Source organism: Antennarius striatus, chromosome 19, assembly GCF_040054535.1.
Source record: "Antennarius striatus isolate MH-2024 chromosome 19, ASM4005453v1, whole genome shotgun sequence".
NCBI lineage: Eukaryota > Metazoa > Chordata > Actinopteri > Lophiiformes > Antennariidae > Antennarius > Antennarius striatus.
This window is the reverse complement of record NC_090794.1, coordinates 4,521,644-4,545,355: the sequence shown is the minus strand read 5'-3', so window position 1 is coordinate 4,545,355 and position 23,712 is coordinate 4,521,644. Positions and strand designations below refer to the sequence as shown.

Below are 23,712 nucleotides of genomic sequence, written 5' to 3'. Positions count from 1 at the left end.
TAAAAAACAAATATACTGCGTATATATATAATATATATATATATATATTTTTTTTTTTTTTAATATATTTTTTAAATATATTTTAAAAACAAACAAACACACACATATTCAATCCTACATCACATTTGAATGACAAATACAACAGCAATATGACCAAAAAAAAAGCGCACACAACAATAGGTTTTATAAATGTTCTCGAACCTCAGAGCTTTATTTCAACTCTAAATGATGCAAGTTTATCACATGGCTGCTATGGTAACAAAAGGTGAGAGAGGGTTTTGTGTTTTGTTCTCTCCGACTGGTCCAGTTACTAACAATTCTAATTAGCCTGCCTATCAATCTTAACCCACACCCATAATGCTTCGCCAGCCGCCGTGCAACAAAACCCAATTAAATAGCAACAGAGAAATAACAATAGCAGCGATGATGTTGAACTCAATGAACAGTCAAACAAGGTTTTGTAGTGTCTGTCTGCAGTGTTAATTTTAAGCTTGATAAACACCTTGCCTCTAACTTAGGCATTGAGAAAGTCCATGCAAATAAAAAACAGATCTCTTCAAAATAAATCTACAAAATATAAAATAGCATCTTTCTGTATCCTAATGGATGAAACCAGTCAATGCATCTGAGCATTTCAGATCATTTCATTTTTTTTCTCTTTTTGCTACATTTAGTGCAAGACCTTCAATTTTTATCAAACTGGACATTTTTTTACCGTAAACTGTATAGAGCAGATAAAAAAGGTAATAAATAAATACATAAATACACAATGCCATCTCATTAACAAGCTGTTAAAACAGTTTTATGAGCAAACCCTCTGTGGTGGGACGATTAAGAATACACATGGAATAAGGACTTCTTTATGCACGTACTGTATACATGAGCATTCAAAGTCTGTGATATGTCTGCGAGCAAAATGTTATCTCTTAACATTCAAAACTTAGTGTATATGCATGTTTATCTTTTGTGGACCTTAACATCATTGACAATATCATTTTGTGAAACCACACTGTGTAAAACGTTGAGTTTCATATATAAACTGCATGAATCCCGTTAAAAGTGTGCCATGACGAACCCAAGTGCACAATGAGAATGTGACCTGCCTCTTAAGACATGGATAACACCGTTGGCTCCAGGCCGTCATTGCTCGATCCCTGTAATCTCATTTCTTTTAAGCTTAAAACTTTCACAGACTAGCAGACTAAAGTGGCCCTGCAAGTGTGACTGTCCCTCTGGAAACAGGTTAGAGTAAGTATACCACGTCAGGCTGCTGGTCAGGCAGATCTTGGTTTAGTGTCCTTTACTATTAGAAGTTTGGAGAGCTAGGCTGCGCTACAAAAATCATAATGGATATGGAGAACCGCAGGTAAAATGAGACGTAATGGGAGTTGTACGAAATAAAATAAAGGGAGGAAAACAGGGGAATTATGACAATAATGATCAAATAGGATAAAGGGGGAGGGATTAATGAAGATGACGAACAGTTCAGAACTCATCCTGGTCTCCCTGTGCCACTTCTTCAACATCTTCATCGTCTGGTGGTGCAAATCCCTCCTGCAAAGAGAAAGACAAAGACAATTCTGAGCAAATCTTTTCTAGCTGGCATTTTTATCCTTGTTAAATATCTTTCTCTAAAGGAGAAGTTACATGAGCTACCTCTACTTGTTTTGTTTTCCATAAATTTTCAGCAACACGAGTATTTTGAAAATTTCCATGACGTGTGCAACTTTTATTGCCTTTATAGCAAAAACACTGAAAACAACCAAAACTAAGGTTTTGTTTGTGTAAAGACGTTTGTCTACTGTTGTGCAAGTACCAGTCTAAAACCCTGCCACACTGTCCTCCAAACTACTTTGATTGGGCACGTCTGGACTTGGTCCATTACAACTCTCTAATAGGTGACAGAATTGTTTTGCAGGATTTGATGTGAAGACTTGTGCTTGTTTGGTTGATTTCTTCTTAAAAATTCTGAATTTCGCATTTCAGAAAAAAGAATAGGGTAAAAGGCTTGGAAGCAATAACTTTTTCCACTTATCCAACCATGGAAGATGCTAAAATAAAATGTTTCCTGAGTCCACTTTCAGTCTACATACACACACAGAAATTATGTTAACATAACAGTGATTTTCTATTCACACGTGTGCCCCAGGACTGACTTGTGCTTACCTCTGTTGCGTACAGTGTATCAATGATTCTTCTGAGGACTGGGTTGTTATCGTTTTCGTGTTCCTGGCAGATGAGCTCGATGTCCCTCAGCTTCCCAAAGTAGAAGTCCCTCTCCTTCTCCAGACCCTCTATTACCAGCTTCATATCGAGCAGCTGTGACCAAACACAGCAATGAAGACTGTAGACATACTAGTAACAAGTAGGGTACAGATATACAGTATGTAGCATGACACCATTCATTCTAACCTCTGCTGCTTCCAGATTTTTAAACATAGATGTATATAACTTTTTCATGTAATTTAATACGCGGGAAAATCTATACAAATGTAATTTTAATTAATACATAAAACAATCACAAGGCCTCATCAAGCTGAGGCTTTTTTAAGGGATGGTTGAACAGACACGTCAGCGGTACCTGCTGGTTGAGCTCAACGAGCTCAGCGTCTCCTCCATTGCGAGCTATAGGAGTGTTCCTCCGGGCTGCTGCTATGTTGCTTTGTCTCTGGGGGGTGGGGACAGTCTTTAGTACTGTAGGAGATGTTCTCATGGGGCCTGGAAGATAGAAAAAACACACATTACATATATTTGGATGGCTGCATGCAGGATGTGTTCTTCTCTGCACGCCATTAGGTGAAACCACCATTCTAACAGCAGGACTGATCACCCTAAGCTAAACTAACATTAAGCGTTAAAACTCCAAAACCTAGTCCTGAATGTCAACAAGTCACTTGAAGCGATGAGAAGTGGCCAGAATGTCCTCATTTTTCAAAAATTGTCTTTCTCCAGACTTTCAAAGCTGGAAATGTTCTTGACATAAATAGAGGAACAAACAACACACAAAACCTCAAACATAGATTCATCACTAACAAGGCAGTCAGAGACTGCAACATCCCGCGACACCCCTGAATTAAAAATTTTACCCTGACCTACCTGCATAGATCAAAGATCAAAGGTAGTGCTCTGACCTACTTTCATATATCAAAGCAACAGCTTTGATTGACGAAAGCACTAGCTTTGATCTATGGTCAAAGTTAGTGCTTTGATCCATGGTCTTACTTACATTGGCTTTCTCCCTCGTTTTTCTATCCTATCCGGTTCCTGAGTGTACAAAAGTTGAAATTTGACCCTGACCTAGTTTTCTCAAGGTCAAGGTCATCATCTCATTTTTATTCCCTTTGCCGACCAGTAATGTGGTTTTTGTTTCATCTTTCTATCTGCAACGGTTGCACAGATATTTGGTGGACGAACGGACGAACACACAACCACTGACAATACATCACCGCTTTAAAGGGGGATGTAATAAGACGTATTTGCAGTGCGCTTTGATTTCATAACAATACTAATCTTCCTGCAGGTTTTCAAATGTACTTCCTTTGACTTCTAGATTTATGTTTCCTTCCACCACAAGAGAACACAATGACTCAGCTCATGTACTTAATGTCACTTAGTATAAAGCCTGCTACACTTTTCCTTGTGTGCCGTTTTTTTACAGAAAGTTCTGTATTTTGTGATGTGCTGTTGCCAAGAAGACTTGTCAGAATTCTCAAAACCCATGATCTACATGGCGTAGCTGCATGCAATTGCAAAGATGGCGTCAGAACTCCAGATTCACAAATCCAGGCAGAACCGACCAATCCAAGTAAGTTTAAGTTTGAAAGAAAGACACTCTGTAAGCTCACACAAACACTCAATGCAAGGAATGTTACCTGAGCAAGAGGATCTTTTAGATTTGTGGAGGATGGGTTCACCTGGGTTAGATGTGGGGATGCACGAGGTGAGAAATATGAAAGGACGTTCATGTGCAGCTGATGGAATCAGGCACACATAAACCTGCGTGTTTTGTACCTGGGTTGGATGGAGGCTGTGCCATCTCAAGGCCCTGCCGTGTCATCACTGGGTCGTATTCTTTTCCGTCATAGTTGGCATCAAAAAACTTCTTAAACCACTGAAGGAACTCAAAGTTGTCTTGAAATTTCCCTTTCACCAGCCTCTCCACTGGAATGATCTGAGACACAAGTGAAGATGGAGAGAAGGAGAAGAAGGGTGGAGGAAGGATTTGAAAGAGATGCTGTGATCGATATATCAATACTTAAACAACAGAGCACACAAAAAAACCCCACATAAATTAATCGTGAATTAAGTGAAACATGGAACTATTTATTTGTACTGTAGTTTCCATTAAAAACAATATAATTTCTTTTGTAACTCTAACCTGTGCAGTACACTACAAACTTCAGTACGGAGAAGGATAAAGCCCTTAAAGGTGCAAAATGTAGCATTTTTACACAAACGTACTCGAATTTCCGTGAGGAGTAACTTATAGAGAAACTGATTCTAGTCATGCTGGCGCGTCATTTCCTTTTCTCTTTTGTTTGTTTCACTCCGTCAAAACCAATATAGTCAAAATGTCTTTCCCAGTGTGTCTGTGTGTGTGTTCCCACCTTGTCCACATTCATTCTCTTGAATGAAGCTTGTAAAACCTTGAAATTGTGGATGTATTCATGTTCCAACTTAGCATTGAACTTGACTTTCTTCATCAATATGCACCCTGGAAACAGCACATCCATGAACTGACAGTAAGCGGCACCTAGAAGCAAAAAATATTCAGTTTTAGCAACCAATGAATATTTTAAGTTTATTACAATCTGTGCATTAAAAACCAACACGTGTGTACCTGAACCAAGCTGCTCAATTTTAGTGTAGGTGAGCTGTAGATAGTCGTTAACCCATGCCAACATATCATGACGGCTCAGGTTCTCTATGGTCATAGAGGTGGAGTAAACATTCACCGCCATCGTCCTGCTTTAACACAAATAAACACACACAAATGTGACAGTTGAATGATTTGAGAAAGCTGATGTAGTTAAGCTGACGTTATATATATATATGGGGGGGGGGGTTTCCCCAGCTTTGGATGTGCTTGGATGAAAAAGTTGTTTTATGCTTTTTGTTTTATGGCTTTTATGTTTTTAAGCTTTTAAGTTTTTTAAGGTTTTTAAGTTATTAGTCCGTGGACTTTTCTAGATGCGTTACCCTGTGTTTGACACACAAGCACAACATGGATATAAAACTGACAAAGTATTTGCCAATCACATGGTTCATTCTGTCAGGAAAATAATTCTTGTCTTGTCAATCTTGTCAAGCAAAGAACTTTTACCCACTCGCAGTTACACTTACATGTATGAGGCCTGGTGTTCTACATCATGGCTGGACCACTGTATTAGTACAGCAGACACACATGCTTCTTTAGGAGGTATGAGCATTTTGTAAGGGACTGCAACGGCTGATCATTTACCGTTTTCAATGAAAATAATTGTTGAAAATCTACCTGTACGTGTACTGAACAAATGCAGGCAATACAGAAAAGCTGGACTGGTCAGCATTTACAAAGGAGGACATCCCGGAGTTCGATTATGGGATGGATAAATCCTTAGAGAATGCTCACTTGTCTGACGATGCAATCTTCTGTAGTGACGTTAACTGTAATAATGTGGATCATAGGAGGGATATCTGCCCCATGTATAAGAACATTAGTGGTGTTCTTATACATGACTAATAAGCAATTGACCAAAAATGTTGTCGCTTACTCGAGGGAGGGTGAGAGCTCTCAACAATAGTAAAACATCTTTGTTGTGTACTGTACATGAAAGGTCTGGAACAGACAACATTGTTAGGTTAGGGCAACAGCATTATAGTAGGTTATTCAACTGTGTGAAAAGGTTAAAAAGTAAGTCAGTTATGACAGATAATATTGACAGTAATGAGTCTATGGTGATTAAGGCACATGAAGTATATAACGCTATACACAGGTCCTTGAAATAATCCTGCTGGAGGGAGTGAATGAGTTTATTAACTCCTCAGACAACCAGTTTGATTTTAAAGCCAGACATGACACTGATCTATGTATTTATGCATAAAAGGAAATTGTGAACAAATACAGAGGTCAAAATTCATCTATTTTTGTGTGTTTTATTGATGTCTCCAAAGCATTTGATGGGGTTAACCATGGAAAGTTGTTTTGTTAATTGAGTGACAGAGTAGCAACGGATCTCATGAAAGTGAAAATCCTGGTTTACTGGTATGCTCAGCAGACTATGCAAGTGAAATGGGGCACCAGTGTCTCAGCCCCATTTGGGGTCAGCCACAGTGTGACACAAGGGGAAATTTTGTCCCCAGATGGGGTAAAAGTGTCCCTATTCAGAACATATTGTACTGTTTATATTGTATTATATATACAGAACATTTGTGGTCACAGTACAAAAAAGCAAACTTGCAGAGACTTCAAGTTGCATATAATAATGCCATGAGAATATTACTGAAAAAACCCAGATGGTCTGGTGCTAGTGAAATATTTGTGACAGCAAAGATAAACACGGTTCAATCTGTGATAACAAATCTCATGTACAACTTTATTTGTCGGTTAAATGAGTCTGAGAATGAGATTATTTTGCAACTGTCTGGTATTAAATATAGAACTACAACGTACCAATCACAGCTGTGGAGGCATTGGTACACAGTAATGTTTTATATATAAGGTCTTAATGGGTATATGTATATGTGTAGATGTATGTATAAGTGCTTGGAAATAATGATCCACATATGTATATGAAAAATGGTTCTTATTTCCATATATTGTGAATTTTAATCATGCTTTTTTTTTAGTAATGTAATGTCTTGTTTTTATTTTTATTTTATTCTCTTGACCTTGAGTCTGTAATAAAGTTTATTTCTATGTACCTATAATGGAATTCAATGTTGGGTAAAACAGCCATATAATTTATAATAATTGCAACCTGATCATCCCATCTTCTTTAGTCCTATTCTTTCACCTAAGAAGTCTAATTTGACAAATTTGTGTAGACTGAATGTACTGTGAAATTATATGCTTCAAACGCTCTTATGGAAAAGAGTGAATAAGAAGCACAAACATGTTATTCTCGACTGTGCGGGGCTGAGGAAAGCTGGATGAACGAGTCACCAATCCTTATTGAAATTTTTATTTGTCTGTAGATAAAACTGAACCACAGTTACGAAAGAGTTGTCACGCTAGCTATTAAATCCCCATTCAAAGCCGTGAATACAGAGACTGGCTTAAAAAGAATTATCTGGGCTTGCGCTAGCCATTCGCCACTTCACCATAGGCGAAGTAAATTCCAGATTGGCTACAAGGTTTTCAGACTGTGTAGCCACAGTCTTTTTTACAAGCTAAACCTGTGAATTGGTGAACGACAAGGTGAGGACGATCGATCTAAATAAATTAAGAATCCAGTGTCATACAGTAGAATTTGTGTAAAAATACTAATTAATCAGCAAATGGTGAATGCTGAGAGGGGGTAGGAGTGGTTACAGACCGATCAGAAGGTAAATTAAAGATATTGTCAATACTTTTTTTTTGTCTTAGACTTTTGATCCCTATGACCGGCAGGAATAACCAGCGATGCATGTAAATGTGTATTCACCTCACTTGCTATAATAGGAAGTAAAACTTACAAGTAAACATTGAGTAATATTTTGTATGACTGTATCTTTACATAGTGAATGCAAATTTTCAATTGTTGAATCTCAAATTTTTACCTGCATAAAGTAGGATAGAAATAAAGAAAATTAAGTTTGAACTATTGACTTTAGTGTTTAGTGTTTTACACCACCCAACAATTGAAAACTTGCATTCACTATGCAAAGATACAGTCATACAAAATATTACTCAATGTTTACTTGTAACTTTTACTTGCTATTATAGCAAGCCGCTGTCTTGGACACCGAATGTGCCTTTTTGTGGTTTACTCAGTTCGTTTACACTGAGCCACAGTGGCTTAGTCATACTAGCTCCTGGTGCAAGCCCAGATTATGGTGGGAGAAAACCCACGAAGTAACAGCTTTGTTACTGAAAATACAATACGACAATAGGTGTTCTCATGTAGGCTTTTCTCAATTAAAGGTAGAACAAAATTGTCAATTTGTTTCGCTATAAGTGCTTTACATGACATCTAACCCGTTGTGACAGCTGATTCTACAGCTACGGTGCTTTGACATAACGGCTACCGTGTGGCAATGTTATGATGCTACTAGCTCCATGCTAGCTACTTCCACCGCTAGCGCTGTCAGTGCGTAGCTGCAGTTGAACACTTGAAACACTTTTCGCCCGCTTTCACAACACTCCAGCGGGACTAGTGAACTCACAAAAACATCTAAGTGTGAGGTTAACGGAAAACGAGACTTTTGTTTAGCCTGCCGTTACCCCCTCTGTAGGCCTTTTGTATAATACACACGCACAATACAAATGATAAAGTAGGTGTCACCTACGGATCGATACAACTATTTAAATGAGACGTAAATTGAACAGATCGATAAAATCGCGGGATTTTAAACGTTAATGAAAACATTTAAGTTGAGTTAAATCAATAACACTCACTGAAATACGACAGCCTCCCTCTCACAATCGTCCCGTTGTGTCTGCTGCTGTTTGGCTTTTCCGTTTCCGACTGATGCCAAAATTGCGCGAGACCGCTGTCCCCCTAAGCCGCGGGTTAACGCGCATGCGCATTAAAAAAAAACACAGTCGCGCGCTTTCCTTAACTTTTTAGGGTCGCGCGCCACTGATGCCCGAATCCCGACGGAGCTCTGCATCCGGGTGAACGTTGATGGTAATTACTGGTATATTAATGTGTGCATCACTTTAATGTTATACATAAATAATGGCTGTTGGGCCTATTGATGAATCTGACGTGATCAAATGGCTTAATGTATTATTCATCAGAATGTTTTACTGTAGTTGGAATATTTTATATAGCGAAACCAGTTACTGAACATGTCGGAAGTCTAATTGTTTTTCGTTTTTTTAATTCATTTTTGCATTTTCTTTCTACATTAAAAAAAAGGAAATAGTAAGTTTATTATGTGGTAACAAGACAAAAGATTTTTTTATTTTTTTTTTAATGTGCTTCTTTCGTGTTTTCTTTCAGCTGTTGGCGAAACGTTGGCTTTCATGGCGTCTAAAGGCGGAGCGGTTGCTGCCCAGGTCGGTGATGTTGAGGATGTTGACGCGGACCCGTCACAGCTCCTCTTTCTGAAAGAGTTCCAGGTCGGTGATGTTGAGGATGTGGACGCGGATCCGTCACAGCTCCTCTTTCTTAAAGAGTTCCAGAACGCCGAGACGCTGCTGAACTCCAAGGTCCACGTGTTGCTGGAGCAGCGGAAGAAGCAGAACGAGAACGCCGAGGGCGAGCAGGAGCTGTCCAAGGGCTTCATGAAGACCCTGGACTACACGTCCCGCTTCAACCGCTTCAAGAACCGAGAGACCATCAAGGCCGTCCGCAATCTCCTGCAGCAGAAGAAGCTCCACAAGTTCGAGCAGGCGAGTCTGGCCAACCTGTGTCCCCAGGCTGCTGAGGAGGCCAAGGCCCTGATCCCCAGTCTAGATGGCCGCTTTGAAGACGAGGAGCTGCAGCAGATCCTGGACGACATGCAGACCAATAGAAGCTTCCAGTACTGACACCAGGACCACCTTCAGGTCCAGGGGGTCCACGTCTTCCAGGATTTCTGACCTGATAATATCTCGTTTTTTAGATATTCATCCATTCATATCAGATTTACAGTTTTCATGTATTGATTTCCAGAGTTCTGGGGAAAACAGACTGTTAAACCCCTTGATGTTAATTTGTGATTTCTGATAGTCGGTCAGAATAAATAAGAATTAATTTATGATCAACATGATTGTAAGTTGTGTTTTTCAATAATTGTCAATTTTATTGTGCTGCTACTTTTGCAACAATTCGAGTTATTCATTCGGTAAATTATATGTTTGAATTTGGGGGTGGAAAAATGAGTCAAAATCAACATAATTTATCTCGTTTTTATTTTTCTTCCATTACAGTACTCTTGTAGTAAGAAACAAGCAGCCACAAACAGATTCAACGGCTTCACTGTCCAGCACAACAAGAAACAAACACACAAAGCCACTGACCATACAGTGCCTTCAAAACATTAAAACCTTCTGACAACAGAACCACACCGTTGTGGGGGATTGTAAAAAAAACAGCACCAGTTGTTGTGAACATGTGGCATTCAGAAGAGATTCCACTTTTTGATCTTCATGTGCTGCTCTTTATGCACGGTGTGGGTGTGGCACAGGTGAGTCACATTGGCACTTTTTCTCTTTCAGCAAGAAAAAAAACAACCCAAACAAAACATCCTAAATATATAGATTTCACAGACGAGAGGATGCGACCAAGTATAAATAGAATACCGTTTGGCAGGAATGACATAATCAGGAGGTGAAAGGGTCGGTAGGTTTCTTCAGCCTGTGTGGCTCAATCTTTCTGCTCGATGGAGACACAATTACCTAAGAATTGCATTTTATATTCCAACACATTTTATTTTTGCACTGTGCAAAAACAGGTTGTGCACTTCTATATCTCCGTCTATAGACCCTGCTGCTTTGCAGGCGAGGCTAGGATGTTTCTGTGACGTAATTGTTGGTTCAGTCAGAAGCTGTGAACGTATAAAAACGGATAAGGTAACGTGACTCTATTTAGAGGGTGTAGCAGCACACTCACACGATGTTCGAAGCAGTTGGATTTCACCACCACACAGTTCATCCGCTGGAAACAAAAACACTGATACAGACACCCACAGTGCAGCAGGAAGCCGAGCATTGTGGGTCTTTGATCACAAACAGAATTCACAGGAATCATCAGATGAGTCTAAAGCTATAGCATCTACAGTGCACTGTATGGTTTGTGTGTGTGACAGGGGTACAATAGATATATCATTGAATCCAGTTGTTCTATTTTTAAATATTTCAGTCAACATCACTTCAGTTGAAACCCTCAAAAACTGTACTGGTTTTGATCTTCACAGCTTGTTTAGTGTGCATTTCTTCACAGGATGATCATGATCAAACTTCAACGTTAGCGTCGTCACCTTAAATTTGGCAAAACAGATTAAATTCACAGACAGCCCTTCACTCTCGAGTGATAAATTCTGTTTGGCACTCCAATTGAAACACAAATCAGATTTGTCGAGTCGTCTTGGCAGATCGCTGACATCACTTTGGACTTTACAAATCACAAACTAATGCTTGAATTTATTTTTGCCCTGTGATTGAAAATCAGTGCAGTTTTCCTGGTTGATCAGATTCATACAAAACAAAGAGGGTGGAATAGACGGAACTCTGGCACCACGGATTACCAGATGCCACTGGAACGACCACCAGGGGGGGCCAGGATCCGGGCTGAGGACCTCTTGGGGATGTGGTCATCAACTTGAGAACCTAAGGGAACAACATCAAATCGTCCTTCACGCTCAACCAAAAAAACCCCCAGTTTTGACAGTTTTAAACCAGACTACCAAGATATCTTCCATCTTCTCCCATCCTACCTGACAGGCTAAAGGAGGACTCATGAAGGTCTCGGACTCCCTGGTGCACGCGGGGAGCTTGGGGCCCTTTGTTGGACATGTCTCCATCTATGGGGCCCAAACCGAGCTCTTTCTTCATAGAGTTGGCCACCATGGCTACATCCCCAGAGTAAGGATCCCTCATGACCCCTTTATAGGCCTGAACCTGAAAAACAATGAATAAATGAAGAAAGAATGAACGTGACAGACAGACCACAGCAGGACAAGCCTTGTGTGACATCTTAGATATTTTTGTATGTAATTCGATGCAAGACAAAAACACAAAACAAACTTTTTCTCTCTGCACCATCTTCTTGTAGAGGTAGTCGGGGAAGGTGCGCTGTGGGTAGAACTTTCCAGAACCTTCGGCGCACATGAACACACCGTTCTCACACACCAAACGGCCTCGGCTGATGGTGACCAGGGGAACCCCATGGCAGCGCATCCCCTCATACAGGTTGAAGTCCCCGCCCTGCACCTGAGTGCTCACGGAGATGGTCCTGCAGACAAGACAGCCATGTAACTCCAGTGTGTGTGTGTGTGTGTGTGTGTGTGTCTGTGTCTGCGTCTTTGTGTATGGGTCTGTAGCCCATGTGACTGCATACTTCGTCGCATCTGGGTCCCAGACCACGATGTCGGCGTCTGCCCCTGGGATGATGCGACCTTTGCGTGGGTACAAGTTGTAAATCTTTGCAGCGTTAGAGCTCGTCACCGCCACAAATCGATTCTCGTCCATTTTTCCTGTAACCTACACATAACAGCAAATATCTCTATATCTTTAAAACATACATCATTCATTTCTGAATTTCAGTTCATGTCAGAAGATTCATTGCAGCATAATCTCTTGGGGCATCATCTGGATCATGACTTCACTTCTTTCCTTGAGGGCTGTGTTATTACAGTCACTATAATATGAAATTCCTTGGAAAAACCTGTACGCAAGCTTATTTATGTGTTTGTGTGTGTGTTTGTGTGTACATACCACTCCCCTTTCCCAGATTACACTCATCCTGTCCTGGACTCCAGCCACGCCGTGAGGGATCTTTGTGAAGTCCTCCTTCCCCAAAGCTCTCTGCTTGATGCTAAATGGACGGTGATCTGACGCCACAACACTCAGAGTGTCACTGGGGAAAGGATCAAAAGAAACTGCAGGTTATACTGAATACCCACAAATTACAGACCTTCGCTTTAACAAAAGGGGTATAAATACAATATTTTAGCTGTATTTCATGAAAACCGCTGCATATTTATGTCTGTGACGGGCACATACTTGCCCAGCAGGCCCATGAGGTAACCGGGCGTATTGGGGTCGAGGCGGAGAGGTGGGACGATGACATGGGCAGCAGCGTGAGCCCAGTCCTGGTGGTAATACTGCATCCCATTCAGCACCGCGTGAGCTACTGTGGTCTCCGCATGGACCACCTTACCTGCACACAGAGAAAAAGAATGTGACGTCCCTCTACTTCCACCATCAACACTAACAGAATATATATGTGAGTGTGTTAATTGCAACTGACCTTGCATCTTAGCAGCCGCAATCATATCACCAGCAGACATACTGGACACATTCACCAGGTATATTGGACAGCGAGCCTAAAATCACAAGAGTAATCACTAATTTAGTACTGCCGTACAGACACCAAATGGGATGTTAAAACTAAGTTTTGTATTTATTTACCCTGTTGGCAATGGTGACAGCTCTGTGAGTCGCCTCAGACTCCAGCTGGGGACATTATCAATGATAAGAAAAGGAAAAAAATAATTAAAAATCAGTAAGAAATTAGTAATTCAAAGATTTCTGGCACGAATACTTACCATTGCAAAAAACTCCACAAACATTGATAACTTCAGATGTAAATTTACCTCCTCTGGTCGACTGATCTCAATTCCCTCTGGTCCACTGATGCCCAAATCCAGAGCTTCCTTAGCACTCTAACAAGACATTTGCATAAAAAAAAACATAAGATACAGTTGTTTATACATCTTCCAATATTTATTTTACAAAAAAGAAATCCCGTACATATGAAGTAGTCAAAAGATTGAATATGTTTGTATAAAAGGTAATCATGGACAGGGCGAACATGCTGTGTTTATGGGATGTGCACCTCTGCCACCAGCTCCCCGTTCTCAGCATGGACGCGAGCAACAGCCCCGATGTCCTTACAGGTCTGCATGGCCTGGTAGAGCTCCGAGTCCCTCAGCATCATCAGGTCTTTGTAGGCCATGAACATCTGGAACGAGTTCACGCCATGCTCCCTCACTAGGGTCTCCATCTCATTTCGCACCTGATCACAAGACATCAGTGAGTATCAGTGAGTATCACAGACAGTGGTAGGCTGGATTAGTAGTTGGAGAAAACCAAACATTTTATGAATCTGAAAAGCATTTTCAAACCAGTTTCCATGATTTTATAGATCAAATGATTGATCAATTAATGAAGAAGAAGTACCTGATTAATTATTTACTATGACATCACGGTTTTGTAAGTTTTTTTTCATGGTTTTTGGCCAATGGGTCTTTAAATATTTTATTGCATACAATAAAAGCGAATGTCAGCAGATTATTGGATATCACAGCCAAAGGCTAAATGAGACACGTTGACTCACAATCTCCACCTCATGTGCCCAGTGAGCATTCGTGTATTAACCTAGTTCCTTTCACATTTAATCCAGGTCACTGCACACTTTACCTAGAAATGAAGCTGTTGAAGCTTTAGTTTTTACATAGCGCAGTTATAAAATTGAGGATATTTTATACAAGCTTTAAAACTTCACATGCAGAAACCTCTTTGTAACTCACCTTTGGCCCCCACCAGGTCAGCCCAACGTGCAACGCGTAGTCGCAGCACGTCTTGGCATCCGCCAGAGCTCTGTAGTTCTCATAAGCGTCCAGCAGGGAGCAGTGTTGTTCAGGGAGGACCACAGCCATCACCATTGTGGTGCCGCCCATCAGAGCTGCCTGGGAGAGGTGAGGAGGGGGTAAGGAGAGGTGAGTTAGGGGGAAAAGGGGGGAGGAAAAGGAGAGAATGATTAGAGATGAGAACAATGATTCCACTGTACAGCACAGAGACACCGTTTGTTCTGGTGACAATGAACATGAAGTGTTTTCACAGTGGTCTGCTTGTTAATACTTAAATAAAGATTGATGTGAAGAAAAAAACAACCTGACAACTCAATTACAAAATATTTATGTTGGCTATTTCCCAGTTGATATACAGAGACATATACTAGGAGCATTTCTCTTTTTTCTTCTCCCATTCACAGTAAAAATAACACAACATAACCCCTCCAAAAAAACATCTGTAGGTTTTGTGTTATTGAAAACTTAAAATAAGAGTTTAGGCTTGTAAAAGTATTTTACATCATCCTCAAAAAGTATAATGTTGGAGAAGGAGAAGATGTGAGGTAACAAAAGCGAAAGTTAGGAAGAAGACAACACAGAGCGTGAGAGGAGAGATGGAAGAAGAAGATAACGTGGTGGAAACCTGATGAAGTGAAGGGTTTGTTGTGCAGCGACTTTGTCAGTTGAATAGTACAGGCACTTTTGCGTAGCCATGACAACCGATACTGCTCAGCCATGCTTGTAACATACACCCTCCCCGTTGATCATACTGGCAGTCATCCATGCAGTTTTGTCTAACAGCCTAAGAGGTTATTGGTGCTGATGAGAGACGAGAAAAGAGGTGGTGATGCTTTAGGAAAAGGATCTCAAAGATAAAAACATTACAGTCTCAGTAAAAACAAGTGTGCACCAGTAAAACAACGATTCTCTACATTCTATAGATAAATAGATATACTATTTGATCCCAAATGGGAAATTCTCAAAAGGTGTTGTCAGAAGTGGGATTCGAACCCACGCCTCCAGGGGAGACTGCGACCTGAACGCAGCGCCTTAGACCGCTCGGCCATCCTGACATGTGTAGGAGTTAACAACAGCACATAGACTCACTCCTCCAGAGGGGAGGGGGGTCAACCACACTAGCCAATGAGCTACCAGGTTTCTCTTTCATAAAATAACCAGTCATAATCATTCGCAGAATCAGTGTTTAAGGTATCTGCATACTTGTGTTCAACAAGGGCGGAAGGAGAGAGAGAGAGAGAGAGAGAGAGAGATAGAGAGAGAGAGAGAGATAGATAGAGATCTCTTGTTTCTATAATATGCTGCTGATACAGACACCAAAACAACCGTGAAGCATCCAGAGAACCTTCATTCGCCATGTGCGTGAGAGAAACATGACAGATCTGAGCGGATGAGAAGATCTCCGTTGTTGGACAGCTTGTCAGACAGATTATTACTACAGCTCTATCAGCACCGCTCACACCTCACGGCTGAACATCTCATCCTCTCTGATCCCAGCCTCCCCCTCCTAACCCCCCACTGCAGACACGTTTAAGACATCTGCATTCTCAAAGGAAGATGGAGCCAAACAACCTTCATTTCTTCAGTATTTGTCCTCGCTGCATCTTTTTTAAACTGTTTTCCACTCGTAGTGTTCTATAATGGGCCTCCTGCTGCAAGTCAGTAAGAGGCTGAGGATGAGTGGTGAAAGCAGAGGGGGGCTAAACAGAGGAAACAGTCAGGTGGGACGAATGGAGAAAGGAAGGAGAGGGTGAGCAGATTGTTACAAAACGGTGGGTGGGAAGGGAAAGGGTGAGGAGGGAAATAATCTGGGGTTCATCATAATTGCAAATGAGTCACTGATGCAAAGATGCAAATCATCGGTAGTAAATGCATGATTGTTAGTTCATGCACCAGGCTGACATCCATAAGTTCAACCCCTAGCTGTTAGAAATCTATCAAACATCACTAACAACAGCCTCCAACGAACAGGAAATATTTACACCCTGGCTTTTGACTTTTTAAATCTTTGAATTATTTATAAATCATCTCTGCTATGCTATGCTATGCTCTGCTCTGCGTCTCAGGGGATCAACGGAAAGCATGCAGAACATGCAAACTGGAACATGCTGCTGAACTGAACTAATTAACGCACTATGAGTGAACATGTCCACCATGGGCGGATATGTAAGGAGAGAGGTGTCTGCTGTGAGCTGGACCAGCATGAGAGCAGAAGCATGAGGTCATTAGTCTGGATGAACGCATGAAGTAGAGTGAAGATCTGTGTATAGAAAGAGAGTGTGTGTTGTGTGTGTGTGTGTGTATACCTTGGTCCCGCTGTAGAAGTCATCCTGAATGCTCGCATTCATGAAGGTCTCCTGCAGATGCACGCTGGTGTCTATTCCGCCCGGCAACACCAGTTTCCCAGAGGCATCGATCACCTTCGCGCCGCCAGGAATCATCAACTCCTTTCCAACCTGCAGTGAACAACACAAGCACACAGCTCACACAACTTTATTAACACTGTATGTAGACTAGAAAAGGTTATGAAAGTTGTGTTTGGGTTGATGTCTTTTTGAACTCGACCATTAAACTAGGAATACAGAGTTTCTGGAGTCAATCAAATGCCCTCAAGTTAAGTTTTGCATAATAATTTGAATTTCTGAGCAGTTAATGTGTAAAATTTCCACCTAAAAAAAATCCATGTCAGACACAAACCATGCATGCCTTAGTGAATGAGTGAGAAGGATCTTTAGCATCATCATGTTTCTAAAGCACAGCTAGCACCATCTCCTAACTCATATCAGGTGACTAAACCGCTTTGATGAATCCCCTCTGGAAGTTCCTTTTAAACATTGAAGCTACACATTTCAGCTGCGAACAGGTGATGCAGCCTCCTGCATGCCTGCATAGTAATGGTTCAATGTCAGCTGACATACAGATGCAGACTGATGAAGTGAATGAGGTCATAGTGATGCCGCAGTCCCTGCGTTTTGGTATGAACACACCTGAGCCTTTCAGGATTGTGAGTCAGTACATCTTCCTCACATACACCAGTGCTTATTGCTATGGCAACGCTCTGTGAGCTAGTTATTGCTTCCTCTATCATCATGTGGAGTCACTGAGTTCACGGTGTGGTTCATTCTGTTTGCACCGCATCAACAGCTAACAGCTGGGAATTCACCGGTGAGTAAAAATATAGGTTAATGTTTGTGTGAGCGTATGCGTGGATGACAGAGTTCTTTAACAGTTTACAGCTTAAGTGTGTAAATGCGGTCACCTGCTGAATGATGCCGTTTTCGATGTAGACGTCTGCCTCCTGGGTGAAGTCATCGTTGACCACCTTCCCTCCCTTGATGAGAATACGCATCGACCCCATGCTGGCAGACATAGACCTACCAGAGGAGCAAAAAAGATGTTAAACAATAGTTTTACGACACAAAGATGTATAAAGATGAAATAACCAAGACACAACAATTAGACAAAAAACTGTGATTTCTCTAATGGATAAAATGTAAGGGACAACCAGTCTGCTCATCTTGACTTTTTTACACGTATTGTCCCCCAAGCTGTTATATCAACTCTGTCTATGAAATATTAAAATGATGATCTACAATTTACAAATCTATTGTTGGACCGGTGCAAATGTAACACTCAACTACGACATAAACCGTTGGAAACGGGAGATGAGAAATTTACCTTTTGTCACTTGTGAGTTTAAAATAAAAATTCCTCTGACTGTGATTAATTTGAATTAATCATTGTGTTAAAGAAAACCCCCAATTAATGAAAATAGCTGTAGCCATATGTGTTATAAACTAAAGCCAGCTGAATTGTAATTATCCTGCAGGGCTTCAGAGAAACATGCATCTAATTAACCTAATTTTAGGCCTAACATGTTACACAATTGTCCTTCAAACATGAACCCAGATTCAATGCAGTTTTCTACTATTTAATGTCAAAAAGGTTTACATACTTGATAATTACAGTGATCAACTCCAACATAAAAACTTAGCGTTCCACCCCATGTCCAAGTTTGTATGTGGAATAAAAAAATTCTAAATGAATACAAGATAAAGTAGATTTCTGCAAGGCTTTTATCGGTGTTTATCGGTGTCTTTGTGTGTGTGTGTGTGTGTGTGTGTGTGTGTGTGTGTGTGTGTGTGTGTGTGTGTGTGTGTGTGTGTGTGTGCATTCTGCATGGGTGGCTGTATGCAATGTGTTTGATGGCAAGACACAATAGCCTCCCAGTCACACAGAATCAACTCAAAGAGGAGGGGGAGCCGAGAAAGGTATAGAGAGGAAAGCAGTGAGTGACAGATGAGAAATGAGTGAACAGAATAATGAGAAGAGAAAAAAATATCTCCCCACCCAATTCAGGCCAAAAGGCTCCAGATATATGGAGAACGGTTAGCCTGAGAGAGATCCTCCGGTGGAGGAAAGCATTTGGAAAAAGAAGGGGTGGCGAAAAAACGTGCGGATGATCCGTGCCCACTGATAAGAAGACCAGCAGAGGGGAAGACTGTGTAGAAATGGAAGAGTATGTGGTGATGGTAAACACAATGGATGGGGGTTCAGTATGGAAAGCAGTGCCCTACAGGCCTGGCAGCCTGAATAAAAGATTGGTTTCCCTGGAGATGGGAAGTGGAGCGCTTTCATTGGAATAGCCCAAAAACGCCAACACACACACACACACACACACACACACACACACACACACACACACACACACACACACACACACACACTGAAGCACACTAAAGCACTAGCATAAAACAGCTTCAAAAAGTCTGTTGTTTGGATTTCAAATTAAAGCTCAACCTGCTGGCTTAACTTTCCTGCCCTTACTAAAACTTTAAAAATCCTTGTTAGGGTCATTAAAGGTTAAAGCTACAGTTATCAGGGAGTTCTGGTTGGTTCTGTGCATGGGAATGGGAACACGGACTAAACGGACCTTTGCTCCAGACACTGAGAGCTTTGTGCATCTGAGTACTGGGATGTCTATAGACGTTAAAGTCAACATATACAATCAACATTCTGGATGGTGACATCTCTGAAATAATGCTCTCAATCTCACACAGTAAGCTCTCCAGCTGCTCATTGGAAGGCACCATGAAAATCTCTAAATGCCTATTGTATGTGGTTGACTGTAGTTCCAGTGTTTCACACACTGTTGGCTCTAATCAGCTAGCATCAGTCACCGATCCAGCATGATAAATCTGCATTAGACACAGTGTCTGACAAGCTGTGCAGTCTTATAAATCAGCAATTGTTTAGCCAATCCCACATTAAATATTCATCAGAAGAAGCTTTTTCAATTAGAAATCCAATTTCTATTCCAGAGTAGGCCAACTTGAAGCCATTTGTACTTGAGGCGCGATGGAATAGGACATCAGACGAGGTGGGATGGACTTGAAGTGACATGAAGTTGACCGTTAGACTTTTTCACAAGTGTTTCTGTGGGTTTGTTGATGTGTGACTGTAAAATTAGTGACCCATAAAAAGCAGAATGTGTCTGAAACGTGAGCCTGGTGATTTCTCTTTCATTCACAGCAACACTGTTACAGCTGATGGTTTGTGTCTGCAGGATCTGCACTAGCTACTTCCAAAAATTGCTTCCCCAAAGACCACCTGCTGAGAAACTATTTTAAGTTTCATCACTACTAGTCCTCAGTGCGAGTGTGTGTGTATGTGTGTGTGTGTATATTCACTTTCTGCTATGTCATAGTAAGAGACAAACAGTCCCACACCTGAAAGCATTTTTCACTGGTGATCTAGTGTGTGCCTGCATGACAAAAAAAACAACAATGTAGGATGACATGATTTAATAACATAATGATGTCATGACTTATGATGTAATAAAAACAAGTCAATGCTCATATTAGTTTCCACACCTGATGACGGCGGTGTGAATGCATGATCCATAAAACCAAGACTCACACATGGCTGCTTGTCTCCCTACTCTGTCGCTGCATCCCACTCCTCCCGTGTGTGTGTGTGTGTGTGTGTGTGTGTGTGTGTGTGTGTGTGTGTGTGTGTGTGTGTGTGTGTGTGTGTGTGTCTGTGTGTGTGGCACCTGGTCTCAAACGCTTATCATCATCTGCAGTATAAGAACTGCAGCTCTCAAAACACTCCACACCGGATTATTCAGCAAGTACATAGGTAAGTGTTACTTAGCTCTGGGTTAATAGTTAATCGTAATCCAAGTGTTTGCATCCCTTGTCATTTGTGATTGGCCAACCTGTGATTATCTTGAGCTCCATGCGTCATTGAGTTGTACAAAAAACTCACACCTTAGTTGAGAACAGAACAGATCCACCTACTTTTGGGTCAGGAATTAAGACGCAGCCGTAAGAAGATGTCCGATGTTCTGTGCAACTGCGGGCAACATGTGTGGTATGAAAATATATGTGTGTGTCTGTATGTGTGTGTGTGTGTGTGTAATGATGCATGCTGGACATGAGTGGAAGGGAGAAGACAGCTGCTGGCCCCTGCTTGATCTAGGGGGTAAAAGCCACAGAGAGGGATGGCATACACTGTGTGTGTGTGTGTGTGTGTGTGTGTGTGTGTGTGTGTGTGTGTGTGTGTGTGTGTGTGTGTGTGTGTGTGTGTGTGTGAGCAATAGATCTATTTAAAAAGCCAGAACAAACGTGTATCAGACAAGTTCACAACCAGTAGGAGATAAAAATAGACATTGAACACAGACACACAAAGATGATCAGATTTGAAAAGGTTCCTGCCAGAGCTTCATGGATGAATAAGCCATTAGTGATTCATAGACAGATATATGGACAATAATAACAGACACATAAATAACTAGACCATCACTCAGAGCATTAGAGGCATCTATCTCTATGGTGTCATCATATTATTATAACTTTTCATTAATCCTTCTTTTTATCATATTTATCAAAGTCTTCTTTCCAATAATCTAGTGATACTTTTTCTTTGACATTCTGCAAAATAACTTCATTAATTTTGCAAACATATGCCTCATAATATAATAAATTAAAAGGAATAGATAGTAGGATGTAATCCCCTCCTGAAATGGTGATCCCCATCATTGAAAATGTATGTAGGATGACCGAACACCATGTGGAACCCTTACCTGTCAAATCTGTCAGAACTAAGGAATTTATGTCTGACAATATGTCTAACTTGTGAAGCTAGTGAACGAGTAATCACCTCACACCTCACACAATCACTGACATTGTGTCTGGAGGTAACAAAGCCTCAAATGTCTTCCTTTCTAAGGCTACGCTCACATTCTAAGCCAGATCATTCATGTCTCATTTTCTCAGATCAGTTTTAGTTGTCTTGATGTTTCACGTCTATAATTTCAAGCTGCAACTTCTCTATCCTGTGAAACAGCATGCATACATACACTGATCAAGACATCTGCATCACCATCTTCTAAAAACAACACATTTGTCAAGCAACTCATAATATCTAAACTAAAATGGATGTGCTGGTAGTGAAAGCATTTTGTTCTGAAGGAAGGCAACACTTTGTCAGCTGTTCCCAAGCAGATGAGGAACAGCTGAGAGTCTGCATTGTAGTCATCATCTCCCCTCTCCGGTTGTCCTATTTCATTCTGACAATGCTTTAATGGAAACAGCAAACACGGTAACGTCTTCCTCAATCCTTACATACAGATATTTCTCTAATCTGATGATGCTATCAATTTAGATATATAGCAGAATGCTCAAATTATTTCCATGGCATTAAGAAACTGTTCCTAAAATGCATGGTTTCACAAGCAAAAAAATCAGTTCTATTAGGAATATATACTTTTGACTTGAGCCCCTTCAGAGGACACTGATGATGCTTGAACCTAACGATGAAGGCCTCAGCAGTGATCCACGAAACCACAGCGTGGAAGAATCTCCAAGCAGAATCCAACAGAGAAGTGGATTAGGTAACCTGTTCCGTTTACACCGTGTTCTCTACTGAACATAATCGTATCGCAAGATTCGTTTGTATTCATGACGATTCATCATCATCATCATCATCATCATCATCATCACCGTGACTCAGATTATTTGATAAAACAGAGAAAAACATATGAGCTAATGAAAGATTTATATAACACGTACACATAACACAAAACCTTATTGCACTGACACGACAACCACACACACACACACACACACACACATGCACGCGCACACACACGTGCACATGCACACACACGTCTCACCCATATTTTGTCGCACGCGCCGCTAGCTTGCTGCATTTGACCAATCTTCTATTTTTCTCCGGATTCATTTAAAGATCATAAATTAATCATTGATTCATTGATTAATCCCCATTCCAGTGCAGTGAAGAATGTTCCCATTATATGACTGGAATTTGAAATGATTTTTTAAAAAAATGAGCCTCAGAATAGGAAAACATCTCCGGTGTTAAGCTAACATTCGCCTACCAAATGGGGGTAAAAAAGGTAATTACGTGGTAACAGCCTTCCGAGATGTGACAGGTTTTCATCCGTCTATCACCTCGTAATTCCTTTTATCATTGTAATTCCTAAAAAAAACAAATATCGACAGCTTGATTTTTGCTATAAATATTTTTCGCTTCTTCACATATTTTTTCTTATTCTTACCCTTTTTCAGCCGAATTGCCAGATTCTCTTCGGTAGCCGTATCTCCCCTGTTGCCCAGCGCAAGCTGAGTGAGCTCGGACAGCTGGCGCAGCGCGAGCCGCAGATGCTTCAATACCAACGGTCTAGCAGTAGCCAATCAGAAGACGTTCCATCCTTACCAAAGATGATTATGGCCAATAGAAGACGAGATGTTCACACGACGGGGTCTCCTCTTCTCAGTAGATAGAGGCGTGTCTCCTGCTCGGACGACATATGCTGCCTTTAAAAGCTATCGTAAATGTTATTTACGTTTTAAATACCGACGATAAAAATTTAAAAATGTGAACTTTTCTATTTTATGAGACTAATCTAACTGTTGATTATAATTATACTATGCAAGACTTAAAAGCACATGTACTAATTTTTCAACAACAGCACAATATCCTCCTAAGCTTTAGTGTCTCGTATCAAGATCTTTAGTGCAGTGCAAGTTTAGCTTCAGTAATTATTTATCGAGCCGACAAAATTTTCAGCAAAATCCTCCATAAGGTACCTGAAGCAAATATGAAGATTTGTCACTTAGTGCTCAAGCCATCTTATGATAAATGGTTAAAATTGGAGCCTTAGCTGTCTTAAGTTTATTGCTTTATCGGATTCAGAGAATTTGAACGCGGTAATTTCCCTTGAAGTATTTTACGAGGAGCACTTGAAGGCAACAATATGGGACT

General features: G+C 40.8%; 2 protein-coding genes, 1 non-coding gene and 1 pseudogene across 4 annotated transcripts; 1 reads left to right on the top strand and 3 right to left on the bottom strand.

Annotated features, from left to right (window-relative positions):
- Positions 1-177: 177 nt before the first annotated feature.
- Positions 178-8,670, bottom strand: LOC137613161 (microtubule-associated protein RP/EB family member 3-like). Of its 2 annotated transcripts, none has more exons than XM_068342117.1 (7): positions 8,579-8,670; positions 4,841-4,965; positions 4,608-4,753; positions 4,012-4,171; positions 2,582-2,718; positions 2,167-2,319; positions 178-1,554 (listed from the first exon to the last, which is right to left on the bottom strand). In XM_068342117.1, exons 2-7 carry the CDS (start codon positions 4,959-4,961, stop codon positions 1,486-1,488), a joined length of 786 nt encoding a protein of 261 aa, XP_068198218.1. In that variant the 5' UTR covers positions 4,962-4,965; positions 8,579-8,670; the 3' UTR covers positions 178-1,485. The 2 variants fall into 2 exon arrangements, with proteins under 2 accessions (XP_068198218.1, XP_068198217.1); XM_068342116.1 differs by having other exon boundaries at positions 4,841-4,968; positions 8,579-8,643.
- A 91-nt stretch (positions 8,671-8,761) lies between these two features.
- Positions 8,762-9,702, top strand: LOC137613701 (DNA-directed RNA polymerase II subunit RPB4 pseudogene; annotated as a pseudogene).
- A 316-nt stretch (positions 9,703-10,018) lies between these two features.
- On the bottom strand, positions 10,019-23,130 carry LOC137613176 (dihydropyrimidinase-related protein 5-like). Its single transcript, XM_068342142.1, has 14 exons — positions 23,006-23,130; positions 17,681-17,795; positions 16,728-16,877; positions 14,362-14,520; positions 13,668-13,847; positions 13,426-13,494; positions 13,241-13,285; positions 13,080-13,155; positions 12,833-12,989; positions 12,545-12,686; positions 12,168-12,310; positions 11,855-12,062; positions 11,545-11,728; positions 10,019-11,437 (listed from the first exon to the last, which is right to left on the bottom strand). The coding sequence occupies exons 2-14, from the start codon at positions 17,789-17,791 to the stop codon at positions 11,352-11,354; spliced, it is 1,710 nt and encodes a 569-aa protein (XP_068198243.1). The 5' UTR covers positions 17,792-17,795; positions 23,006-23,130; the 3' UTR covers positions 10,019-11,351.
- Positions 15,394-15,476, bottom strand: trnal-cag (transfer RNA leucine (anticodon CAG)). Its single transcript has one exon. It is a non-coding gene; the product is annotated as a tRNA-Leu (tRNA).
- Positions 23,131-23,712: the final 582 nt, after the last annotated feature.

Coding starts and splice junctions, on each gene's coding strand:
- LOC137613161 (XM_068342117.1), bottom strand. CDS start 4,961: ATGGCGGTGAATGTTTACTCCACCTCTATGACCATAGAGAACCTGAGC. Junction 2,719..4,011: donor ACAGCCTCCATCCAACCCAG/GTACAAAACACG, acceptor TCTATCTTCCAG/GCCCCATGAGAACATCTCCT. Junction 2,320..2,581: donor TCGTTGAGCTCAACCAGCAG/GTACCGCTGACG, acceptor GTTTGGTCACAG/CTGCTCGATATGAAGCTGGT.
- LOC137613176 (XM_068342142.1), bottom strand. CDS start 17,791: ATGTCTGCCAGCATGGGGTCGATGCGTATTCTCATCAAGGGAGGGAAG. Junction 13,495..13,667: donor ACGGGGAGCTGGTGGCAGAG/GTGCACATCCCA, acceptor ATGTCTTGTTAG/AGTGCTAAGGAAGCTCTGGA. Junction 13,156..13,240: donor CTGTCACCATTGCCAACAGG/GTAAATAAATAC, acceptor TTGTGATTTTAG/GCTCGCTGTCCAATATACCT.